Below are 25,655 nucleotides of genomic sequence, written 5' to 3' on the forward strand. Positions count from 1 at the left end.
GAGACACATCGATCATTTGTGAGTTGCTGTCAGTCATTCAACGGTGAATCCTTTAACCGTCCTCCTATATTGAACCACAGATCTTTGTTGGTGCTTGAGATTTGATTTGATTTGATCAGTGTCTATAATAAAAGAGGACAGTAAACTTAAAAATTATCTGTCTTGTCCGCTAAAACTCTTCTTGAACATTCTTTTCATGTATATTTCTTCTGAGATTTTTTAAACATGTGTACATGCTATAATAATTTAAAAGTTTATTTCTCACCATTTGACTCGGTTTTGTCTCAACATTTGTCATTTACTTCCATATAGTCAGGGTATTGAATATGTGCTTCACTTATGAACTGCAATTTTTAGATGCTCTGTTATTAGAGGTTTGCTTTGAATAGTTATACTGAGAATATAGAATATACTGAGAAATAGTAAACGGCTCCCCATTCTCCAACTTTAATTTGCTTTATTTTACTGTATTCAGTAACACTGCTTCAGTGTTCTGTGGAAGAACAACAGTTTAATGAAAGTTGTAAAATATTCAGTGCGCTTGCCACTGAGAGATTTATGTTCCTCTTTATACTTCGTTTCATTGTAAACTTGCATCTTGTATCTTAATTTGTATGAATAACTGCTTGTGTCTCTCCTCAATCATGACAGGATGACACTGAACCCTACTTCATCGGAATATTTTGCTTCGAGGCCGGGATCAAGATTATCGCTCTAGGCTTTGCTTTTCATAAAGGCTCCTACCTCCGCAATGGGTGGAATGTTATGGATTTTGTTGTTGTGTTGACGGGGTAAGTGCAAATATTCTTCAAATTGCGACTCACTGAATGGTTACTGAATGGTTTTTATATAAATGACAAACCTTAAACCAAAGGAAAGCAGTATTTATAAAGCATATGGCCATGGTCTGTGACATGAAAAAGAAAATAGGCAATTGTTTTGTCATTTTAATCAGAGCCGATCAGTCCTAACGCACACTACGCAAATTACTCAAGGCCCCGCCTCCCCCTCGTGTCACGCGCGTCAATGAAAGTTTACAACATCGATGAGAAAATTAAGCGGAACTATCTTTCTGGTCACGAAAAGAGAGAGAGAGAGAGAGAAATACACCATGAGAGTGAATTGCGGGAACAGCAATCAGGTCGACTTGTGTTCTCTCCTCTCCATGTTTGATGTCAGCAAAGAACAGTTTGTCTGTCTGTCTGACCCAGCTTGGCCATGCATCTTTAGCTCTTTCTGTTTCTTGCTTGCTAATGCCGGCCACTTCCAGGGCTGTTCTGTGTCTTTGTGCCTGACAAAAAAAAAGTGAGAGTGAAATACAACTATTTTTTTTACGTTTGATAAACGACAAAGGGCAACGGTGTTTGTTTATAAACTGCAGCTCGGAAAGATAACCACGTCGCGCGTTAACGTGTTCATATGCGCGTGCACGAAATGAAACTCACACTTTCCAGCAGAAACATCTGTGGGGACCAGTACAATAAGGGCGTGATGGCACTCCTCATTATAGGTGCACATGCTTTTAAAACAAGACAATGATTATCTAGTCTCCAAGTCAGTTTAGTTACAACTCTGCAATAAAGCAAGATGGAAAGCAATGTATTGACATTGACTATTGATTTATAGGCTATATTGCATTTAAAATATTGATTGGCTGGATATACTGGTCAATATGGATGCACATCCCTCAGTAAATAATAACCATCAAGTATCGAGTATTGCTTTTTTTAAAACACAGTGACATGCTATGGCAAGCCATTTTAGCTTTTATTCATCCACAGGATGCATTTTTTATATCAATAATTAACTTTGTACTATTTACAATGTGAATTATTGATATTAAGAATGACATTTTCTAGTAACAATGTCTATTTTTGATATACATTACATTTTCATTAGTACTAGACTAGTTAAAGGAGTGGGAGCACTGGGGTGTCAGGTGTGACTGTGTGGCAATGGCAAATGGTTTACATGGCTCATGGGTCAGGAATGAGGGCTCCTTAACAGAATTTTGCTTAGGGCCCCAGGGAGGTCGGGATCGGCTCTGGTTTTAATGCTGTCGTTGACAAAAACCTCAGTGGAACTGAGTGGAGAAGCAAATTGGTCTGCTTGGCCCTATCACAGGCAGTGTAGCGGAGGTCCTGTACATAGATAAATTATGTTTGGGAATCTAGCCTGCAGTCAGACCAGTCAGACCTGTATGCACGGGGTCTGGCTTGCGCTCCAATATTACAACCGGGCTGGTACTTTAGAGGTGTAATGGGGTGTAGAGGGAGCTACTTCATATCCAGCAAGGAATACAGCGGGGACATTCTGATCCTTATTTATTATAGCAGTTATACTCTGGTGTAGATGATTGCTGCTGTCTGCATCGTATTTGCCTAGAGATATTGCTGTATTCGTTTTGGTTGTTTTTGAAGTGTTTCTGAAATGGATTTGCATTGTTAGATGGTTTTGTGAGAAGCAACATAGGGATTTCAGTACTAGGATCCAGCTTTATTTGTTCCTGGTACAATTGAACTTACATGGTGATTATTGCATTACAGTTATTTAGTTGCAGTGCATTTGCATTTCAAATATTTGAAGAAAAGTCATATCACAAGGTATTTTCTAATACAGGGATAGTGCAGTGCTATTTTCACTAGGTATTAGTTAAATTATTGGTTAAGTAGCAGGTCTATGGGGGTTATGCGCATAAACTTCTGTATTCTGTAAAACAGGTCGAATAGCTTCCGGTTCAGGTCTTTTGTATGTGCTTCTTTAGAGCCGTTTTACTCAATATGCCTTCGAAGGAGTGAGCAAAGATGAGCATAAACGAAGTCCATTGCATAAGCAAATTGATATCTAACAGTTTTTTTTTCTTCTTCTCGCTAGCTAGGTTAGCTGATTACCTTAAAAGTGTAGTCGGCGTCAGTTTGTACTGCCATTAACACTTTCTCCGACAAGCGGATGCAGTGAGACCTGTTTTCTTGTTTGTCCACTTAAAGCCTATTATAGTAAACTAGAACTAAAACCATAAAAACAGTTCCATTACCTGAAATTAAATACATGTTAACTGAAATAAAATAAAAATATAAAAAACATTTTATTTCAGCTAAATGCCAAGGCAACAATTCTCATTTTCTTTTAGTTTAAAGAGGACCTATTATGTTTTTCTTTTTTCTTCTTTTTTTTTTTTTTTTACATTTTCAAGTGTGTGATGTTACTGTTTAAACATGAAAAATGCCTGCAAAGTTACAAAGCACAAATTCCACTTTAAACGGAGTTATTCTCTATATCAGTAAGCTCTGTTCCTGAACTCCTTGAAACGCCTCGATTGTAGTCTTGAGTTTTCTTCCGGGAACGTACCTTCACAGTATTCCTCATTTAAATAATTACCACCCAAGGCATGTAAAAAAGAAAGAAAAAAAAAGCCTGGTTGAGTTGCTTGAGCAGTGTGTTGAAACTCACATTTATGGTAAAAGGGGTGTGACATTTCCGAAAGATGATGGTAACGGTTGACCAATCACAACACACTGGTCCAGCCGACCAATCAGAGCACATTGTTCTGTGCAAAAATGTATAATATATGAGAAATACATTTTTTGAACATTCAAGCATGAAAACTTATTCTAGTAGACCCCAAACTCAAGACTTTGTTAAAGAACATAATATGGCCTCTTTAACTTAATCTGCTAAAGTAACTAAAACTGAAATAAAAATGAATAAACGAAAAAAAACGAATAAAATGACAAAAACACACAGAAAAATGACTAAACCTTTAAAATGAAAATGAAAATGGAAAATATGAATAAAAACTATAATAGTATCTCAATGGAGGACCACCAGCAGATATCATTTTATATTGAAGGAAGAGGTGATGTCGTTTAAAATGGACAACATGAGTGGCTCCACTGCACTGGTTGACGGGCCACAGGGATGTGCGCTCATCCTGGGGCATTGTGCCGTGACGGGCATGGTGTTACACTGATGCTGGTCCCTGTATAGTTACTGGCACCACTAGGGAGTGTCCTGCCTTTCTCTGCCTAATGGCAGGGAGATTTGTTTTGTCCATCCACAGAGGCTTACGTCAGCCCATCACCTCTCTGCAATAAACAGATTTAGTGGAAGCAGTTCTGTTCCTGCAGCGGAAGAGGCTGTGCAGAAAGCCTCAGGATATAGAGTTGTCTATTTGCCTCTGGACATCTGAGGCAGCCAGTGGAGTTTATTTATAACAGACATAAAGAAGTCACATTATAACAGCGTGTCTCTTAAACTAGACATTAATATCACTTAATATTTACTGTATATGTGTGAATTTGATATTTGCAAAAGGTGAATATATATTTCTATGTGTATAAAATATATATATAAATAAATATATAAATAAATAACTTGCTTTATATATATGTATACACTCACCTAAAGGATTATTAGGAACACCATACTAATACTGTGTTTGACCCCCTTTCGCCTTCAGAACTGCCTTAATTCTACGTGGCATTGATTCATGGCATTCTACGTGGCATTGATGGCAAAGAATGCTGAAAGCATTCTTTAGAAATGTTGGCCCATATTGATAGGATAGCATCTTGCAGTTGATGGAGATTTGTGGGATGCACATCCAGGGCACGAAGCTCCCGTTCCACCACATCCCAAAGATGCTCTATTGGGTTGAGATCTGGTGACTGTGGGGGCCATTTTAGTACAGTGAACTCATTGTCATGTTCAAGAAACCAATTTGAAATGATTCGAGCTTTGTGACATGGTGCATTATCCTGCTGGAAGTAGCCATCAGAGGATGGGTACATGGTGGTCATAAAGGGATGGACATGGTCAGAAACAATGCTCAGGTAGGCCGTGGCATTTAAACGATGCCCAATTGGCACTAAGGGGCCTAAAGTGTGCCAAGAAAACATCCCCCACACCATTACACCACCACCACCAGCCAGCACAGTGGTAACAAGGCATGATGGATCCATGTTCTCATTCTGTTTACGCCAAATTCTGACTCTACCATCTGAATGTCTCAACAGAAATCGAGACTCATCAGACCAGGCAACATTTTTCCAGTCTTCAACTTTCCAATTTTGGTGAGCTCGTGCAAATTGTAGCCTCTTTTTCCTATTTGTAGTGGAGATGAGTGGTACCCGGTGGGGTCTTCTGCTGTTGTAGCCCATCCGCCTCAAGGTTGTGCGTGTTGTGGCTTCACAAATGCTTTGCTGCATACCTCGGTTGTAACGAGTGGTTATTTCAGTCAAAGTTGCTCTTCTATCAGCTTGAATCAGTCGGCCCATTCTCCTCTGACCTCTAGCATCAACAAGGCATTTTCGCCCACAGGACTGCCGCATACTGGATGTTTTTCCCTTTTCACACCATTCTTTGTAAACCCTAGAAATGGTTGTGCGTGAAAATCCCAGTAACTGAGCAGATTGTGAAATACTCAGACCGGCCCGTCTGGCACCAACAACCATGCCACGCTCAAAATAGCTTAAATCACCTTTCTTTCCCATTCTGACATTCAGTTTGGAGTTCAGGAGATTGTCTTGACCAGGACCAGGACTCTGGGACCTTGGTTTCCAAATGAGATGCAAAATTTGCTCTCATCAGAAAAGAGGACATTTTCAGAGCACTTCATGCTTCCTTCATTTTCCAGCAGGATTTACACCTGCCCACACTGCCAAAATAACCAAAACCTGGTTCAATGACCATGGTATCACTGTGTAATTACTGTGTGATTTCATGTAATCAAATTTTTTTAAATCCTGTTTTCGTGGGTTTTATGAGCTGGAAGCCCAAATTATGTACAAATAAACAACTAAATACTTGAAATCGTTTAAGTTGTGGGCCCTGAATCTATAATCTATGGAAGTTTAACGTTTTGAATGGAATTATGGAAATAAATAAACTTTTCCATGATATTCTAATTTTTTGGAAAGGGTCTGTACATCTATACATTTATTATACATCTAAAACTTATACTAGTATCCACAAATATATATTTATATTATACTTAGTGTTGTTTTTACTAATATATAAAAATTATATATAATAATCACTCTGTTAACCTATTTCCTTAGTATTTTATTGGTGGAAGTCAGTTGATTAAGCAGTCTCTGTCACCTTTAGTACAGGAGGGTCCATCACCCAGATCATAATATGTCTGGCAAGAAATGGATTTGCTTCATTAAACTGGGGCAAGATGGTATAATATGGTAATAATCACAATCAGAGCATACCCTAAAAGGGTCTGCAGTTTAGTGGTTGAGGAGTATGATCAGTCTCAGTAAAGACTTATTGATCCACGTTTCAATCCCAGGCTGCTGTTCGATTATCAGAGTATGCTATAAATCACATATGTATGAGATTGTATATGTATATTATGAGATGCTTCTTCAGATGGCATCCTTTGTATGGTTTTCCTGATTGCACTTGAGGGATTTGTCGTATAGTATTCAATGTTTTTTAGCCTCCACAATCAATCACTCTTTGTCAATATTTGCTTTTTAAGCTCAATGAGCTTGGAGTGTGGGCGGGGCTGTCCTGTGCGACACTAGAGAAATAGAAACGATTGACAAAATGTTGAGTTTTTGTGGATTTAATTCAATTCAATTCCTTTTATTGTCATTGCATATGTTATACAGTGAAATGAATTAGCAAACCTTACGGTGCATCCACACATAACAACACAACAACAATAACGAAGACACCATAAATGTAACACACTACAATTCAGAAACTTGACAGTTTCATGTAAAGATATTGCACATTATCATGGAGCATATATCTTCTGGATAGGACTTGGTGTCAGTTTAATGTTAACTGCAAATTAGTCATTGTAATTTCATAGGTTATTCTTACATCATTTTTTTTATTACACTCAGGATTGTTTCACAGGAAATAATAGGGTCCTATCAGTACAGTTTATAATATAAAAATAATTATTTTTTTAATAATAATGATAATAAAATGAGTAGTATTTCCCTCCTTTATCCAGTCTCACAGCACTAATGTGCCTCCAGTAAGATCTTTGGACTTGCTAATAAGAGAATATATCTGACTCTCTGGGTTCACATCTCGATCAATACTGTATTGAACCAAACAGTAAGGGAATGGCTTTGCTACACCACTCTTCTTTATGGCTGTGTGTTCGAGCGGCGCACTCCTTCTCTCCCTCTCTCCTCGTTCCAACCAGCTTTAGTGGGTGAGGGGTGTGGTGATGGCCAGGGATCATGCTGCTGTTGATGCTGCGATGAACCGAATGGCCGCTGGGGTTCCCTGCTCAGATCAGTCGCTCTTAATGAGCTGCATGGGTTCCCTGGAGGACCATTATGTTCGCAGCCTTGTGTTTCTCTGGGCTCCCATAGAAAAGGATCCTGAGGAGGGCTTTGAATATTATGTAGAGGAAATGTATTGCATTTGGATACATTTGATGCTCAAACTCAAATTTGAGTCGCCAGATGAACATTAGTGACAAATGCAAATGTTTACACAACATTAATTTTTTCATTATGCTGTTATTGGCTTGGTTATACAATTGCTGCACGGTTACCCAAATTTATTTGGAACAACGTGAGCACAGTTTGTTGTTGTCAACTAGGCCTTTAATAAGCCATTTTGAACAAGTTATATTATTTTAATATAATGGGCTGCCGTTTAGGAAAAATGTAACAGTATAAGATAACATTAAAGGTCAAACTGAAATGCAGAGAATGAAAACGCTGCATTTAAGGATGGACTATGAATGCTTGAGAGTCCGAAACTAGCTGGTAGTTTAATTCCTTTTTTTCATGAAATATATGTGCTTACTTTATATTTTACTCCTCCATCTGTTAAGGGTTGTGTAGGTGGTATGGAATATTCTGCTGCTTCTAACACAACGTCAAGAAACAAACTGACGTTTTAAACACCATCTTTCCAGAGCTTTTGCTTTTGCTTTGTCCTATTTGATCACTGCAGTCTGGGGAGTAATTGAGTCATGTTCCCTCGAAAAATGTTAATATTCCTATTACTGGAGCTCTGTCTTCTTTTTTCGTTCTATAATCTAGTTCTAACTCCCTATGTGTACCCAACCGTATGTTGTAAAGATGTTGTATATGTATTGATCCCTTTTACGGCATTGAGTAACCGTCTTCACTGTGTCTATTCCACCTTCCTGTTAAAGAAATTTAGATTTTGCAGTAGTTGCACCTCTTAAAGCAATATCCTGATTCGCTCTCTCTTGATTCTCTGAGAGTAGATTGGGTGTCTGTGGTTGCCTTTACCTGTCAATATTGGTGTGTTCCTGTGAGTGACTGAAGTCATTTGCTTGGAGGGAGATGCAGTATTTTAGACATTCAGGGTGCAATCCTCCCTTGGTGTTGGCCTATACACGTGGATATCATTAATTGATGAGGACAGTGTGAAATGCTTTGAGTTTGTCAGTGTCTAAAACAAGGTGATGAGCTCATTTGTGAGTGATCTCTGTGTGGATTCTCTCTGCTCTATGTATGTATCATGTTGTGATCTATTTGATGGCATAGAGGAAAGTGAGTTCTGTGCATTTTTTAGCACATCGACCAGGTCAAGAGGTGTGGGATCAAATGATTGTGAACTTTTCATTGAAGCTGAGCATATTGAATCAAGTCTCCCACTGTTGCTACATTTCCTTCATCTCTGGCAATGTTTAAACAAGAGATTAGGGTTGTCATGATACCATTTTTCAGATTTCAATGCCAGTGAAATTCCTTTATTCTCAATAAGAATGTTGATTTTTTTTTACGGGGCCCTGCACATCATGACATGCAGACAACAATATGTATATTGTGGCCATGCATTATGAATTGGTTCTCTCCTTTTAGTAAATTGTGACCACTATTTACTAATTCATTCATTTGTTTTTTATATCATGGCCACGAATTAAGAATTCATTCACACGACTTAATTTATTCCCTTGTTTTAGTAAATCGTGGCCACATTGAACTTATTAGTTACCTCGTTTTGATTTCACTAAAACGATAGAACAAATTAGTTGTCACAGTCTGGTTGTAATGAAGCGCACAACAAAGGAGTAAGGAACAAAACAGTCTCTATTAAATCCACAACGTAAAAACGCAGGAGATTATAGGAATAATATAAACGCAACCACATAAGCACTGACGTTAATACTGATGATTAGAACAGACATTAGAACGAAGGAAACTACCATAACTAGGACTCAATCAAAAAACAAAGAGAGAAACTAGCAAAGGGAACACAGATGGAGAGACCAGGGCGATGATGGTGGGACGATCCTTGAGCAGGAGTAGCCTGGCAGGGACCCAGAGAGCAGCCAGGATAATGGCCCACGGGAGAGTTGAGGGAGGGAGGAGCCATGGTGGAGACTTGGCTGACAATGGAACGATGGACGATGGAGCCGATGGAAGAGGAGACCAGGGTGCAGATGGAGAGCTGATGAGGCTGGGCAACATCGATAGTCCTGGAGGCTGAGCCGCAGTGATGAGCGTCCGAGGTGGAACCAGGGTGCCAGAGGACTGAGGTGGAGCTGGTGTGACTGAGGACCGAGGTGGAGCCGGAGGTAAGGCGGAGCCAGACGTATTATACCAGGGAGGAGCTGACGTGAACCAGCGGAGGCGGGGCCGACGGGCTGGCTGGCTTTGGAAGAGGAGGCGGGAGAGGGAGGGATCTCTGGAGAAACAGGAGACTTTGAGATGGGCGGAAACTGTGAAGACCCAGACGACTTGAAGCTGGGTGGAATCAGCAGAGACACAGAATACTTGGAGCTGGGCAGGACCAGCGGGGATGGGATAATCAGGGAAACATCCTCTTCCAAATCATAACAAAAATTAGTAGAGACCAGCTGCAGCTCACCCTTAGCAAATAGTTCCTTCCATGCCCTCGTACTCCACGAGCTGTCCCACGACGACGCACAGTGTTGCCGGCACACGCACCTTGCCAGACTCTCTGTGGGGCTCGGGCTTCTGGGCGATGGTTGGCTCAGTCCTCTTCTCTGGCGCTGGCTCATGCATCGTGGCTGACTCAGGCTTTCCGTCTACGGTGGGCTCTGGCATCATGTCCGTGCAGTGTGTGGGCGGTGGCTGGATGGCCTCTGGGGCTGGTGATGTCATCCTCAGCGGAGCAGATGGTGAATGCCGATCCCTTATTCACCTGCACCCACTCCACATGTGTGGCGAAATTCCCCCAAGGACCGTTCACTTGGAGGCGTGCCCTGGACCGGATGGTGGGTTAGGCACACCATATCTAAAAAGTCCCTTGTGTGGTCCTCCAGTGAATGGTTCTTCTGCTTGAGGCAGAACAACTGAACCACAGGTAAATCCATTGTAAGGGGGAAAAGAAAAAAAGCAGCTAAAACAATCTATTCTCTGTCCGGTATTCTGTCACGGTGGGTTGTAGAGAAGTGTACGACAAAGGAGTAAGGAAACAGTCTTTATTAAATCCACAACTGAAAAACATAGGAGACTGTTAATATTGATGATACTGGAATAGTTAATACTGACGATTCCGGACATTAGAATGAAGGAAACTCAGGCCTTAAATACATACAGGGATAATTAACATAACTTAACGTAACGTAAGGAACACGTGAGAACGCAATCAAAAACCAAGAGGACAAACTAGCAAAGGGAACACAGGTACAGGAAAACAGGAACAGAACACATAGAAACGAAACCAAAACAGAGCATACGAATTACGTTAGTAAAACGTGCTGACATATTAGGAAGTCATGGAAATGAATTGTTCATTTGTGGCCACGATATACATAATTTTTTCCTGCGTGTCATGTGTGGGGCTCCATAATTTTTGATACCGCAGCATACTATTATGCTAAGAAACATGTTCTTATTTAAATAGTTGCAAATTATTAAATATTTTATATAGTAAATATTCAATATCAAATATTAATATCAAAATTAATAAATTAACATTTTGACTTTCTTCTAAGGAACATAAACACATCATTGGAGCCCATTGACTTGCATATAGTCAATACAAGAAATTACAAAACATCTTGAATTCTCTGCAGAAGGGTGAATAAATGATGACAGAATTTTCATTTTTATATATCAAATATCCGCAGTAGATACGGCAGCTTCAGTTTATGTGCATTCAGTCCTTTGTGAAAAAAGATATCAATAAATGCATCTTTACCGGTGTGATTCAGCAGCCGTGCACAACACAATGCTTTGTTTGGAGGGGTTTGCCTGTGAAAAACCTTTGAGGTTTAAGCTGAGAGCAGCTGAAGAGGCTTATAGACGTTCTATCGCTGCCTCCTGTTGAGGCACATCACTGAGACGCGGTGGGGGGCTTCAGTCTGACAAGTGTCAGTGTGTTTTGAGTAAGAGCAGGGCGTTAGGTTTGCAGGGAGGGGTTTAGATTAAATATCTACCAATTAGCAGAGCTCTTTCTCTCTCATTCTCTCCATAGCACTTGCACTGCTACTAGCATCTCAGGCAGGTTTCCCTTTGTTATTTTCACAGCTAACTCCGCATTCGCAGGAGCACATTCAATTTGTTCTCTTGTAGGAATGGCCAAGCATGGGTTTTTGCTTACTTTAACAAAACTTGCCACTAAGGCACTTTCCATAAAGAAATTATTGTTTTTCTGTTTATCAAGGTTTTTGCTGGTCTGGTATTTCAGAACATTTGAACAAGTATAAATCACTTTTAGCCTGTTTTGGCTTTTTGAAAGTCAATAATGACAAATATATCATGTTATATCATGTCCCAAACCAGTTCAGCGCAAATCCCACCCTGCAGCTAATTTCATTGTTTAAGGTTAGGGGTTAGTGTTTGCTGTAGCATTGTGTAGGCAATCAGCACTGTGATTGACATGTGTGGGGTGGAGTTTGCACTGAAAATATCACGCTGTTTAAGATCATTAGTTAAGCCTATAAATGCTCCTATTAATGTAAAGATTGAACCCGTAAGATTTAGGAAACTCTCCTGTAAATAAGGGCTATTATGTCAGTAATTTGCGTTTGTTAAGATGTATGTTGGTTTAGAGGGCTCATGTTTATTTTTCTATTGTAAGTTCAGTCTCATATTTATTTTTTGGAGCTGTTGCCTATTTTTATTGACGAACAGTGAAAAGCGACAGGAAATTATAGGTTGAGAGACATGGAATTGATTTGGGATACAAGGCTCAATGTGTCTGAAGCACATGCATTAACAACTCTGACCACCTCATATTTCTGTACAGATTTTTAATGCAGATCTGATTTTTATTAATCATTTTAATTATTTCAATAAGACTCCATGAAATCAAAATTGGGGTTTCATGCCTCCTTATCTATTAGCTTTGAAGACATAAGTTAGCATCCTTCTAAAAGTTGACAAAATGGACTTTTAGCAGATATAACTTCCCTTTTATAAAAGGAAATGCATTAACCCAGGAAAGAAGTGATTTCATGGATCTTTAAGATTGTTATTGTGCTGAACCTTTGAGCTGTTGTTGCAGGTGGGGGATATTTATTGTTAATGATGAAGACCCATTACTTATTCTTTGAGGCAAGCCCTTAAGATCACACAGACAGCTATGATAAGATTTTTTTAACAGCAATACTTCAGCAGTGATGTTTTATCAGGGTAGGCTGACCTCTTTACATAGCTCTGTGACCTGAGACATAAAGCCAGGGAAGAATTATTTCTTTAGTCTCTTCTGTATTCAGTTGTCCTCGGCTCACCTCACTGTGTCTGTTTGCTCTTGTGTAACAGTATGTGTGTGTGCATGTAAAATGAACTTCCAGACTGTATTCTACTGCTGCATTTATTCTGATATCGCTGTGAAATCTGTTGATTTGGGGAAGCAGTTGGAGATTTCAGCTGTCATTTAATTCTAAACAGTGAGCAGCGAATGACCCAGTCAAATATTTGAAAGCGGCTCTGTCTCATAAAGAAACGCAAACAATATTTCAGAGCCTGTCAGTCTCTTTGAACAGGCTATAATTTGTCTATTTCATGAGGTCTATTTCATCACATTCTCTCCCGAGTCACATGGGTCTCTAATAGAGGCATTGTCTGTTTACACACACGGATGTACTGTAGTAACAGGACTGCTGTTTGCTTTAGATAGAGCCATTAGAGTCGTATGAACTTTGTGACTCAGCTCTTCCTTATAGTGAAACAAACAAATACACTGATATAAAAATCAGTAAAGAGACATGAATCATATTCTCTTTAGCTTTAGGTTGGATGGCCTGGCTGTGAAAACGTCATTTTAGAGAAAGCAGGATCAGCAGTTGACTGCCTTTTTCCTTTTTTATTGGTCATTAGAAACCCTCCTACAAGCACAGATAGCCATCATGAAAATGGCTTTTATTAGAAGTTACGATTTATTACCTGCTCAGTATCCAATAAAAATTTTTTCCCTGAAATGAGACGCAGGGCATCATATTTCAGTGTAACACCATGTCCTAACCAGACACATTGTGACAAGTTTCCAGCACCAAGTGATTTAAGTTGGAGCTGAAATTGTTTCTGTTCCGAGCTGCATATTTAAATGAAGTGGAAAATCTGAATATTTGGCTAAATCTATTCATAATAAATCTGCGATTCCATCCCATGTGTTCAGGAGAACAAAATCTGGGGACAGATCTGGGGAAATTGGTGCAAAATGGTGAGACAGAAGTCTCATGGTTTCTTGTCTGACAGCAAATTATTCAGTCACTTGACTATTTTTGGATGCACATCTAGGAATTTATTCAGGAAATGTGTTTCCATTGTAGTTTGTGTACATCTTCTGTTGAATAAACAATTTAGGGTATGTATGTTCTATTTAAAGGGATAGTTCACCCAAAAATTAAAATGCTGTCCTCATTGTACTCACCCTCATGTTGTTCCAAACCTGTATGATTTCCTTTCTTCTGCTGAACACAAAAGAAGATATTTTAAAGAAGGTTGGTAATTAAACAGTTGCTGGTCCCCATTGACTTCCATAGTATTTTTTTTTTCCTACTATGGAAGTCAATGGGGTCCATCAGTCGTTTGGTTACCAGTCGTTTGGTTTGGAACAACATGAGGGTGAGTAAATGAGGACAGCATTTTCATTTTTGGGTGAACTATCCCTTTAATGCAAATTTTGGACCCCCCCCCCCCCCCCCCTATTTTCCATGAGATTATATATCTTTTGCATTTTTCATGCAAAATGTATATATTAATAAATTACAATTCAAAAGTCTCTTATTCTAACCAAGACTGCATTTATTTGATCTAAAATACAGTAAAAACAGTAATATTATTACAAGTTAAATTAAATGTTTTCTATGCCAATATATTTTCAAATAGAATTTATTCCTGTATTAGCAAAGCTGAATTTCAGTGTCTTCAGTGTCACACATGATCGTTCAGAAATAATTTTAATATGTTCTTCTCAAGAAACATTTCTTATTATTATCAATGTTGAAAACATTTGTGCTGCTTAATCTTTTTGCATGAAAACCATGATACTATTTTCAGAAAGTTCTAAAGAACAGCATTCATGTGAAATAGAAAACTTTTGTAACATTATAAATGTATTTATTGTTACGTTCGATCCTTGCTGAATAAAAGCACTTACTGACCCCAAACTTTTGAACAGTGGTGTATGTGGATGGTTATCAGATAGTCTCTGGTAACCTCAAATGTGTATGAAAGTCACTGTACACTTCCTGTAGACATCATGAACTATAGATGAGGCTTATTCGCTCTTCCCTGGAGACCCGTGGGGATGATGCGACAGCTACTGGGGTCAGGCAGAGTTTTGTTATGAAATGCTGTGACATTCGGACAGGTGTGTGAGGAAACCCTGCTGGGTGGAGTACCTCTGCAGCGACAGCGTGTCACCTTTCATCACAAACCACAGCGCCTCTGTTCGCTAAACACATCTATACACACATCAAGCTGTGTAAATGTTGAAGACGGTGGACGCTGATGACGTGGTCCCTGCGGATGCATTATTCAGCATGCCATGCACGTCCAGTAGCCAGATGTCAGTGTTATTGCAGTGGGTATTTTAAGCAGATCGCCAAGCAAACAAACAAATAAAAATAGCTTTAAGTGTGAATCCTATACTTAATTGGGTGGGTGACAAGGGCTGATGTTTGTCCCCTGATAGCGTCCCGTAATCTCTCCTTTTCTCTGGGGTCCTCTTGCTTACTTCTCTCCCAATCTTACATCACTCTCCTCTCTTTTGCCTCCTGGAATACTTCTCCTTTTCCCCACAGTCCCTTCTTTCTTTCATCTTCCCCGATTCATTTACTTTCCCTCTTATCATCCATTTCGCAAAAGTGTCTGTTTCTTTCGCATGTCTCACTCCACACGTTCCCATGCTCAGACGGTTAGCAGGAAGTCGAGTTGACGAGAGGAAGCGTTGATGTTTTAATGCTATTAGCTGGCCGTGTTGAGAGAGAGACACTCATTAGTCACTGAATATAAGAACTGACAGCGAGTGCAGTCTGCATCGATTACCTTATTTTGTTACTAGCATGCTTTCCATGGCCATCCATTTCTCTCGTTGACAGAAAGAGTTGGGAGATTTCGGTGCTTTGTGTAACACGTGTCTGTCAATTGCACATATTCAGCGTTGGGTCAAAGCTAAAGTTCAGCTAAATATTTAATTGGGTTTTAAAACTGAAATGTATTTTTATAATATCATTTCTTAGATCATTTATATTTATTATAATCCTTTACTTTATATAAATAAAATATTAGTATAATTCTTTCATTTAATTATTACTAATTAATATTTATATTTTAATATGGATAGTATAATATAGAATTGGTATATCAAACAAAATTAGGTCGCTTTCTATCCATTTTGGTCTGAATTTGTATTTTAATGTTTGAATACTGTACTTTTTATTTTCTTGTTTTTATTCTGATGCTTAAAGGGATAGTTCACCCAAAAATGAAAATTCTGTCATCATTTACTCACCCTCAAGTTGTTCCAAACCTGTATGAGTTTCTTTGTTCTGCTGAACACAAAGGAAGATATTTGGAAGAATGTTTGTAATCAAACAGATCTCGGTCCCCATTGACTTCCATAGTAGGAAAAAAATATACTATGGTAGTCAATGGGGACCGAGATCTGTTTGGTTACAAACATTCTTCCAAATATCTTCCTTTGTGTTCAGCAGAACAAAGAAACTCATACAGGTTTGGAACAACTTGAGGGAGAGTAAACGATGACAGAATTTTCATTTTTGGGTGAACTATCCCTTTAAAGTCTTTTTTCCTATTGTTATCACCACAGAATAATCTTGTTAGCTTTGGTACACTGCTGAAGGGACCTGTATTTTAAAATGACTGATCAAAGACCTCCAAAGGGGACAAATGATGTGGCTTCTAGATAGATCATCCAGTGAAAAGTGTTAAATGCTCAATCACTCCTTAATGATAAGATGACCTGAAGTCATGATTAGAGATGTGTTGAGCTGAGTGGTGCTCACACAGAAAAGCTGTTATCCGTAACAAGAGACACATGATGCATTGTGTCTGGCACTCCTCGCATTATCTCCACATAAAGCATTGATCTGTGGTTATTGTCTAAAGAGCTTGTATGCACTCACATTACGCAAAGCTCACAAATGATTGCCTTTTAGTCGCTTGTTAGATTTCAGTGATTTTTATTTTAAGGGCTTCCATTTTGTACTTTTTTAGAATAATCTGACCGCCTCTAGGTTAAATGAGTTTTCCCTCCACGTTTTAATTTGTTGGTGAAGATAAGGAAGCCTTCATTGACACTGTTCAGTTTTTCAATTATTTTTGCAGTCACCATATCTAATATTTATATGGCCTACTAAGCTACAAGAGCACTGAGCTCTTTGATTGATTCATCTTTTTGATAAGGCAACTGGGGTCCTGTGACCTATTTGCTCTCATAAGTTATTAATATTTAATTTCCGTGGTACACCAGATCCATCCATCCATCCATCCATCCATCTATCCATCCATCCATCCATCCATCCATCCGTCTGTTTTTTATTTTCCCAAACTTTTCAGTTTTTCTTGTTAAAAAATGATTCTACTTTCTTTCTTTACTTTCTACTTCTTTATATTCTAATTCAAATGGCAATTTTGCTTCCTGTTCATTACCTCACTAGCCTGGGAAAACCCAGACAAACTTCCGACAAATTTAGATTTGCTCTGCAAGTAGTCTGGCAAAGAGCCCATTCAAGCCGATTTCTAATCCGTCCACGTTGAGGCGGGCTTTACACGATGACGATCGCTCTGATTGGTTTTAGGTCTATCCAATTGCGCCCAGAGGCATTTGAGCGACGTCCGTTGGTGAAGCGCACCAACTTTTAAATGCATTATTATATTCAAATTGCAAACACATGAGGACAGTCTCCATGAAAGACCCACTGGCAGATGAACGTGCTACTACATTTCTCTCCGAAACGGAGAGAACGAAATTAAATTAGATTTAATAGAGGATTTTAACTGTGACAAGATGATTGACAGGGCAGTTTAAGAGACAGGGTGCACGCGACAGATCCGTCCGATAAAGATGACGAAGTAGTATGTCCCAAAGCTTGCCTACTTTTTTGCTACACATTCAAAAGTAAATACCTTTTCTTCACAAAAAGAGTACATACTTTTATGGCGTAGTGTAACTTAGGCGAATTGGGACGCAGCATATGGCTTTACACGATGACGATCGCTCTGATTGGTTTTAGGTCTATCCAATTGCGCCCAGAGGCATTTGTGCGACGTCCGTTGGTGACGCCCCTTTGGAAATGAGTTATTAATGAAGCTTTGCCAGACCATAACTCAGTTACTACTGAGAATGGTCTGGTTTTAACCAGGCTATTACCTCACTTCAAATTCCGGAATTGAATTAGAATGTAATTCTGAATGGCGCACTATCTTGTACAGCCTAGTGCTGGCAATGCCGTGTTCGTGTTTTGATTCCCTGAAAAAGCCTTATAGGTTTATCTTGAATAAATTGAATAAAAATAAGTTGTTTTGAAAAAGCATTTACCAAATGAACAAATGCAAGTACTAAATATGTGCATTTTTGGCATGCAGCTTGGCCAGTCATATTAGATGACTGAAAATAACTGTTGCAGTTGCATACTGTAATTTAGTGTCCAGCAGTACAGTTATATCCATTGTCAGATTAATTTCTTTTAAGTCCTTCTGCTTTATATGATTTGTAAGTCTGTCTTCATATAGTGACGTGTTAAATGAGACTGGTTGCTCTGTTGAGCTGTTGAGCATGCGTGTCCCCAGCTCCACAACTCATCTCTGTTTCTCTTTCTTTCCTTTCTTTCTCTCGCTCTGTCTGTCATAGTGTTGTAATGAGAGCAGTGGAGACCTTTGTCTCTATGGTGATGAGACTGGTCTCCAGTGTGTGTTTCCTTCTTGCTCAGTGGCTGGAAAAGCCCTACACTCTCTCCCCTGATAGGTCAATACAGCTTCTAAAACAACACTTATTTCATTGAGTGGCCAGTTTTATAAGAATGAATCTTATGGCTTCTACTGAGGCTAAAAGCAGCTGCTAGACATTGTGATAAAGTAGTAATTACAGGAAAAGAAGACACACAGATGCCTTTTGGTATAAAAATGCAATGCGGTCACTCCTTCCTGTCTAGAAAGCGCATGTTAGCTCCAGGATAAGTTTACATTAGTGATGCATCATTGTTTACCTCTGTCTGTCATGCATGTTTCATTCATGTCTCTGGATTTGGACGAGGAAAAGAAAAGGACCGAGAAGATGCAGCTATATTCGAACCTGCTCCGCTCTGAGCCGTGCTCTACAATTACAGAGTAGAGTGCCCTGTGCCAGCCCAGAATAATAGAGCCAAAATGTTTAATGAACTGTTTGGCTAGCTGGTAAAATGAAAAATACACAGCTAGCACTTCTGTGTACATGCCTGAGCTGAGAATAATCATTTAGCACTGTTCCAGGGACACACCAACAACAAGTTTTTGAGCACCAGACGACTTTTTTCCGCACCGCTGGCTCTAGTCAGACAGTTTAGGGTTTTCTTGCATAAAGTGCAGCATTTGTCATAATTAACTTTGTGAATGATGAAAGAATTTTCATTTTTGGGTGAACTGTCCCTTTAAGAATGCAACTGAATTCCTCTATAGATTCAGCCACCAGTACATAATGATTCCAGTGATCTCTTCCTTATCTAATCTGCCTCGCAGGGGAATTGATAGCTCATCTGCGCAGCGGGTTCTGAAGGGTCATTACCGAGGGGTTATGGAATCCATTTACAGATGTGCCATATGTTTTTATCATTGTTGTGATGCTGAGAGGTCTGCTTGCATCTCAGTCCGACCACGGAGAATTAGAGGAGATTTCATATTGCATTACCGAGAGACATTCAGTGGCATGAACAAATACCTCTCAGATCAGCATTCAACAAATGAAAACTCTTTTTCTAATATTACAATCATATCATTGTAAATTTCCATCTTTATAATAATTTCTTCATAAGAATTGTTTTTCCGTGCCCCGTCTCCCTCAAATGTCTTCATAATTTGTGTGAGAAAGCAATAATACATCCCAGCTACAGACTTTGTACAACAGCTCAATGAAAAACACAGATATATAAGTGTTTGTTCTGTACTGCTCTCAAAAATTGTCACAAAATTGAAAAATTATCTCTCACCTCTATAGCAGATACCTAGATTTCATCTGTTTACGCTGATTGCGGTGAAGTAGCAAATGCATTATTTATTCCTTTATGAAGCCTGGTGAATTATAAAGCATTCACGCCAATTTTCTAAAACCGTGCAGTCAAATGCATTAGATCAATTGTAAAATATGCAGCTCTTGCATTTTTTTTCGGCTTGTGATATTATTTGTTAATTTGTTATTTTTGCTTCTTTTAAATTCCTTTTATGTATAGATTTTATTGCTTTGCCCTCGTACCAGATTAATTTGTCAAAACATGATAATCTACAATAAATACACTAACCCTGTTAAAGTAAAATAAATCAGTATTTCACCAAAATGGCACTTTTTTTATGTGAAAGTTTTTAGACTCATTATGACCTCACTTGTTCTGTCATTTTTCTCAATTTTCTCCCTAATATTTTTTTCAGTTAGTTTACTAGTAAGTTGGTTGTTTTGAGACAACATTATCAGTAAATAACTTCAAAAATATGCAAAGAAAACAAGAAAAATCAAGGTAAAATAATTTGTGTGCATTTAGAATACAAAACATGCTATCAGAAAGTCGCTTCCATCACAGAATGCTATTAATCTCACATAAGCCACACAATTTGTGATGTGATGGAGATTACGCTGTGGTTGAAATATTCATAACATTCAGAAGTGTGGCAGAATTATACACTGCATTAGTATTACACTAATTGAAGATTGTTAGACAAATGAAGCAATTGGAAGTCTGTTAGGGAGGTCTCACAGTCCAAAGGTGCCCATAGTTGAAGAAACAGCTGTAAATGTTCAGATGTATGTCTTGTCAAATGTTTATTATACTGTAGGTGTTGTTTACCTTAAGTACATTGAGAGGGTCTTTGTTTAATTCTCAGGCAGGCTCTTGTATTTGCACAGCTTCTCTGTTTGTGTGGCTCTGTGTCTGCACACTACCTAATGTGGGGCAGAGTGTCTGACCATGTAAAATCCCCTGAAGTAATGGAGATACAGCACTAATTTTAAAATAGTACGTAGTGCCATCTACGTCCTTCGGCCTATAATTAGTGCAGTAGCCTCTCAGATCTTCTGAAGATTGAACAGTGCCCTAAAGGCAGTGTGAATCTTTAATGTGTTTTGGGTGCAGCTCTTATAATGATTTGACCTTGCTCAAGATTCGAGCAACAGGGTCTGACTGACACGGCTAGTTCATAGAGCTAGCTGAAAAATTAAGAAAATAATAAACTTTTTAAGGTAAGCAATTCTTCTCTCAGAGTGTCTTAATACAGACACATGGAACAGATAATGCAGGCAACATTTTGTATGCTCATATTTTGGGGAATAACTCAAGACTCAACTGTTATTTATGGTTTTATAACTAAATATTCTGATTTATAACTATAATTCAGATTTTATACAAAATTATTACATTGCAAACCTAGGAAACAATCTGAAATTAGACAATGTTTGCTTGTGACCTCATTATGATGGGTAGTAAATAAATACTGAGTCTTTAATTCAAGCAGCTAAGCAAGTTCTAGCATGTTCTACACTCCCACAGCTCTTAAAGAGCAGCGTGCAGTGCTTTACGTTAGCAGAGTATTATTTTTCAAAGGATTGTGTTTGCCTGAGTGTTGGATTTCCCCGGTGGATGTCTAGAGCGGTCTCATGTCTCAGTGTTGATACAGGTTGAGCCATCCTCAGGTTCGTTCAGGGCCTCAGTGAGACAGCTTGTAAATCAACAGAATTGCAGGGAAAACATTGAGGCGAATTGATACTATGCTGTATATAAAAGCCAGAATTTTCACTACTGTTGAGTCAGACTTCTTGGCTGAAAAGAAGAAAAAAAGACACTCGAAGATGTGAGAGCAGAAATGCATCTTTCTGCTTTGAGGTTTGATCTGATATATATGTAGGAGTTAACTGTAGTCTGTTGAACAGTCAAAAGTTAGTACTCCAATCTAGTTCTCATATGACATACTTTCTTTGGTGGAACACAAAAGTAGATGTATTGGACAATTTCCCAACTACTCCAACTAATGTAACACTAACCAAGTACTGTCAAGTACTGACAATGACAAAAAAGCACCATATAAGTATTCCATACGGTTTGGTGGCATATTCATAATCTTTAGAAGTCAAAATTGGGAAATGAGATAGTTCACCCAAAAAGGAAAATACGTTATTTCCTCATCCTCAAGTTGCTCTAAACCTACATGAAGTTCTTTCTTCTGTTGAACATAAAGAACATAAAGGAAGATATTTTGAAGAATGTTGTTAACCAAACAGTTTCTGGCCCCCACTGATTTCCATAGTATTTGTTTTTTTCTGTACTATGGAAGTCAATGGGGACCAGCAACTGTTTATACCAACATTCTTTATATCTTCCTTTATGTTCAACAGGAGAAAGAGTTTCATGTAGGTTTAGAACAAATTGAGGGTGAGGATATAATGACAGAATTTTCATTTTTAGTTGGACTATCTCTTTGTTATTCACTAATACGTATTCACATTCATATTTCATTCAATCATTCATGTTTACATACATTCAAATACGTTGTGTAAAAGTGCCAAATGCTATTGATTTTTGCATGTTTCATAACTAATTATGACTCTCCAACTTTGAATATAGAGAAACAGACTTTCATCATCTGTTCCTCACATAATTTATCAAAAAACACTACTCTTCAAAAGTTTGTGATTATTAGGCTTTTTTTTATTCATACTTTTATTTGAATTAAATTGATCAAAACTGCAGCAAATACTTTTATATTGTTAAAAATATATATATTTCCAATAAATGCTGTCCTGATGATACTTTCATCAAAAGAATCCTGAAAACATTTACAAAAATGTCACTGTTTCCTATTATTGATAATAATAAGAAATGCATCTAGAATGATTACTGAAAAATCATGTGACACTAAAGACTTGAGTAATGGCTATTGAAAATGCATCTTTTCTATCACAGAAATAAATTACAAATTAAAATATATATTAAAATAGAAAACAGTTATCTTAATTGTAATAATATTTCCCAATGTTACTGTTTATACTGTATTTTTGATCAAAATAAATGCCACTTTGGTAAGCATAAGAGATTCTTAAAAACAAAAATAGTAACAACCTCAATCTTTTTAACTATATTGTAGCTCACAGAACATATTGAATAGATTTATAGTGTCATTATGAAACTTGACAGCGCCTGATCACTGTTTGATTTCATATACGGAAAAGAGAAGCCTGCTCATATTTTGCAAAACAACATGAGGATGATGAAAGATTTTTCATTTTTGTGTGAACTATTCCAATAAGCCTGTCTTTTCTTTGCATATTTTCTTCACCCGAGGAGAAAAAAAGAAAAGAAAAAAAGTAGTGCATCTTGAACAGTGCAAATGAGGTTACAGTATATACAATGAGCAGAGTTTTCTCTCTTTATATCTGAAGCCATTGACTGCAAGTATTAGTTACCACACCATCTTTCTTCCTGTCTTCAAGCAAACATCCATCTGCCTTCGGCATCATCCAGACCCATTTAGTTAACTGTCACTATGTCCCCATACCAGCTGTGATTCCAAGCTGTGCTTTGGGCCATAATTTGTTGGGCTGTCCCTCTCAGTGAGGTCAGGCTTTTCCGTATGGTGTTTTTAGACTTAACACTCATAGCAGAGCACACTAAGATATGAGAGAATGAAAGGGAACTGAGGATAGAGTGAACGTTATTAATATATTAATGCAGACGGTCTTTGCCTCTCCCTTTCACCATGTGAAAGCCTGAGAAAGGAGAATGGTCAGAGTTCTCACTAGTCACAGACGCTGTGTGTGAGAGAATCAGACAGGAGTACTGTGATTGTGTGGCTGTACCCTAGAGAATGGGGAGGATTTTTCCCACAATTCAGCTGTGAGCTGCCATCAGGGAAGGCAGGTCAACATGGGAAAAATACATTTTAAATGTCTCTGTAAAATATACATGTACAGGACACTCTTAGCAGTGATCTATCATGATTCCAAAGATGGTTACTCAGGACTGTGTAGCACGCCTGATAAGGTCTTCAGTTGTCTGGTTCTGTTGATTATGACTATTTTTTTAAATAAAGTAAATGTTAAATATACTTTTACTTTATTTATTATTTATTACATTTAAAAAATATAAAAAAAAATATATAGTGAAAACACTTTACAAATATTTTTAATTACCAAATTTGTGAATATTACATAATATTATATAATATTCAAAATATGTGAATATGAATAAATAAATATAAATATTTTCTAGCTAATATACATTTTTCCTCTGCCCTTAGTAAATTGATATTATAAAACCCAAATATTTCATTTTAGAAACAAAATGTTGTCTATTATCACATTATTATATAAGTTTTATATATATATTGCTGCCCATATATTGTAAAGAGGGTTTTTCTCACTTGTGGATCATTACATTTGGGGGTCCTTGGTATTAAAATGCTTGAAAACCCATTGCATAGGCTGTATATTGCAATAAACTGTATTATTGGTGTTTTCTCAACAGGATTCTGACCATAGTGGGGCCAGACTTTGACTTGCGAACACTCAGGGCAGTGAGAGTCTTGCGGCCCCTCAAACTGGTGTCTGGAATTCCAAGTAAGTCATATTAAAAATAAAATGCACCGCAAGCTTTTGATTTCCTCGAAAGAATAAAAAGATAAATTGAGAAATTGTTGTTCATACACTGTTGCACATCTTGCCAGTCTTTGCATTTAGCTGTTTTTAGACATATTTTGCTGTATTTAACTTGTAGTACTTACAGTATTTTCTCTGTGTGTGATAAGGTCTCCAAGTGGTTCTGAAGTCCATCATGAAAGCGATGGTTCCTCTTCTTCAGATTGGCCTTCTGCTCTTCTTTGCTATTCTCATGTTTGCCATCATTGGTCTAGACTTCTATATGGGCAAGTTCCACCGCACCTGCTTCAGAGTCGATAACGGTATGTGAGCTTTAGCATGCTAATGGACCTTGTGGTATCAGTTTATTGTGTTTATAATCACTCATACACTATTAAGTTGCTGTAAAGATTGCTGAGATAGTTTACTGCTGACAGTAATGTTGTTCAATCAGGGGAACAGGCGGCTGACTTTCCATGTGGGTTCGAAGAACCAGCCCGGACGTGTGAAAACGACACTGTATGTAGGGAATACTGGACCGGTCCAAACTTTGGCATAACAAACTTTGACAACATCCTGTTTGCTGTGCTCACCGTCTTTCAGTGCATCACTATGGAAGGATGGGTGGATATCCTTTACAATGTGAGTCTAATACTCTTGTACCTGTAGCTTTTTGCGTGATTACTGACATAAATTGTTGACTTCCCTCATGAAAGAGAGAGATGGATGATCATTTTAGATCATGTGGATACAATATCATTCAAAAGTTTGGGGTCAGTAAGATTTGGTTTATTTTGGGAAAATTGAGAAATTGATCAAAATGGCCAGTAAAGACATTAATAATGTAACAAAAGATTTAAATTGAACATAATTACGTTATTTTACGTCATCAAAGAATCCTGAGATAAAATGTATCACGGTTTCCACAAAAATATTAAGAAATAATTAGAAATGTTTCCGAATCAGCATAACAGAACGATTTCTGAAGGATCGTGTGACACTGAAGACTGGAGTAATGATGCTGAATTCAGCTTTACCAATGAATTACATTTTAAAATATATTACAATTTAAAAACGTTAGCATGAAGTTTAATAGTATTTCACAATATTAATGTTTTGACTGTATTTTTGTTCAAATAAATGGAGCCTGGGTGTGCATGAGACTTCCCAAAAAATCTTCCCAGCCCCAACCGTTTGCAAAATTTTGAAAATGTACAGATTGTATCTTCTGGGGAAACTGTTTCAAAAGGAAATATGTCAACAAAGGACAGGAAACAGTTTGTTAAAGCCATGTCTCCAACTTAGACAGGTAGAGACTATGTGAGTGACATCTGAAAGATTTTTTTTTTATGAGATGTTTAGTGGCAGATAAATCTGACATTGATGATGCCACTTTAATAGACTGATGGGTAACAAATTGGTAGCTCATTCAAATAAAGTAGATCCGA

The 25,655-nt window shown here is 38.0% G+C and overlaps 1 protein-coding gene across 1 annotated transcript in view; it reads left to right on the forward strand.

The window, feature by feature from the left end:
• cacna1ba (calcium channel, voltage-dependent, N type, alpha 1B subunit, a) overlaps window positions 1–25,655 on the forward strand; it is a 108,618-nt gene that overhangs the window by 3,399 nt on the left and 79,564 nt on the right. Inside the window, exons 3-6 of the mRNA XM_084413158.1 lie at window positions 652–791; window positions 24,098–24,189; window positions 24,378–24,530; window positions 24,662–24,849. Of these exons, the coding sequence (XP_084269284.1) occupies window positions 652–791; window positions 24,098–24,189; window positions 24,378–24,530; window positions 24,662–24,849 (573 nt within the window). The remainder of the gene's footprint in view (window positions 1–651; window positions 792–24,097; window positions 24,190–24,377; window positions 24,531–24,661; window positions 24,850–25,655) is intronic.

Source organism: Rutilus rutilus, assembly GCF_951802725.1.
Source record: "Rutilus rutilus genome assembly, chromosome: 7".
Lineage (NCBI taxonomy): Eukaryota > Metazoa > Chordata > Actinopteri > Cypriniformes > Leuciscidae > Rutilus > Rutilus rutilus.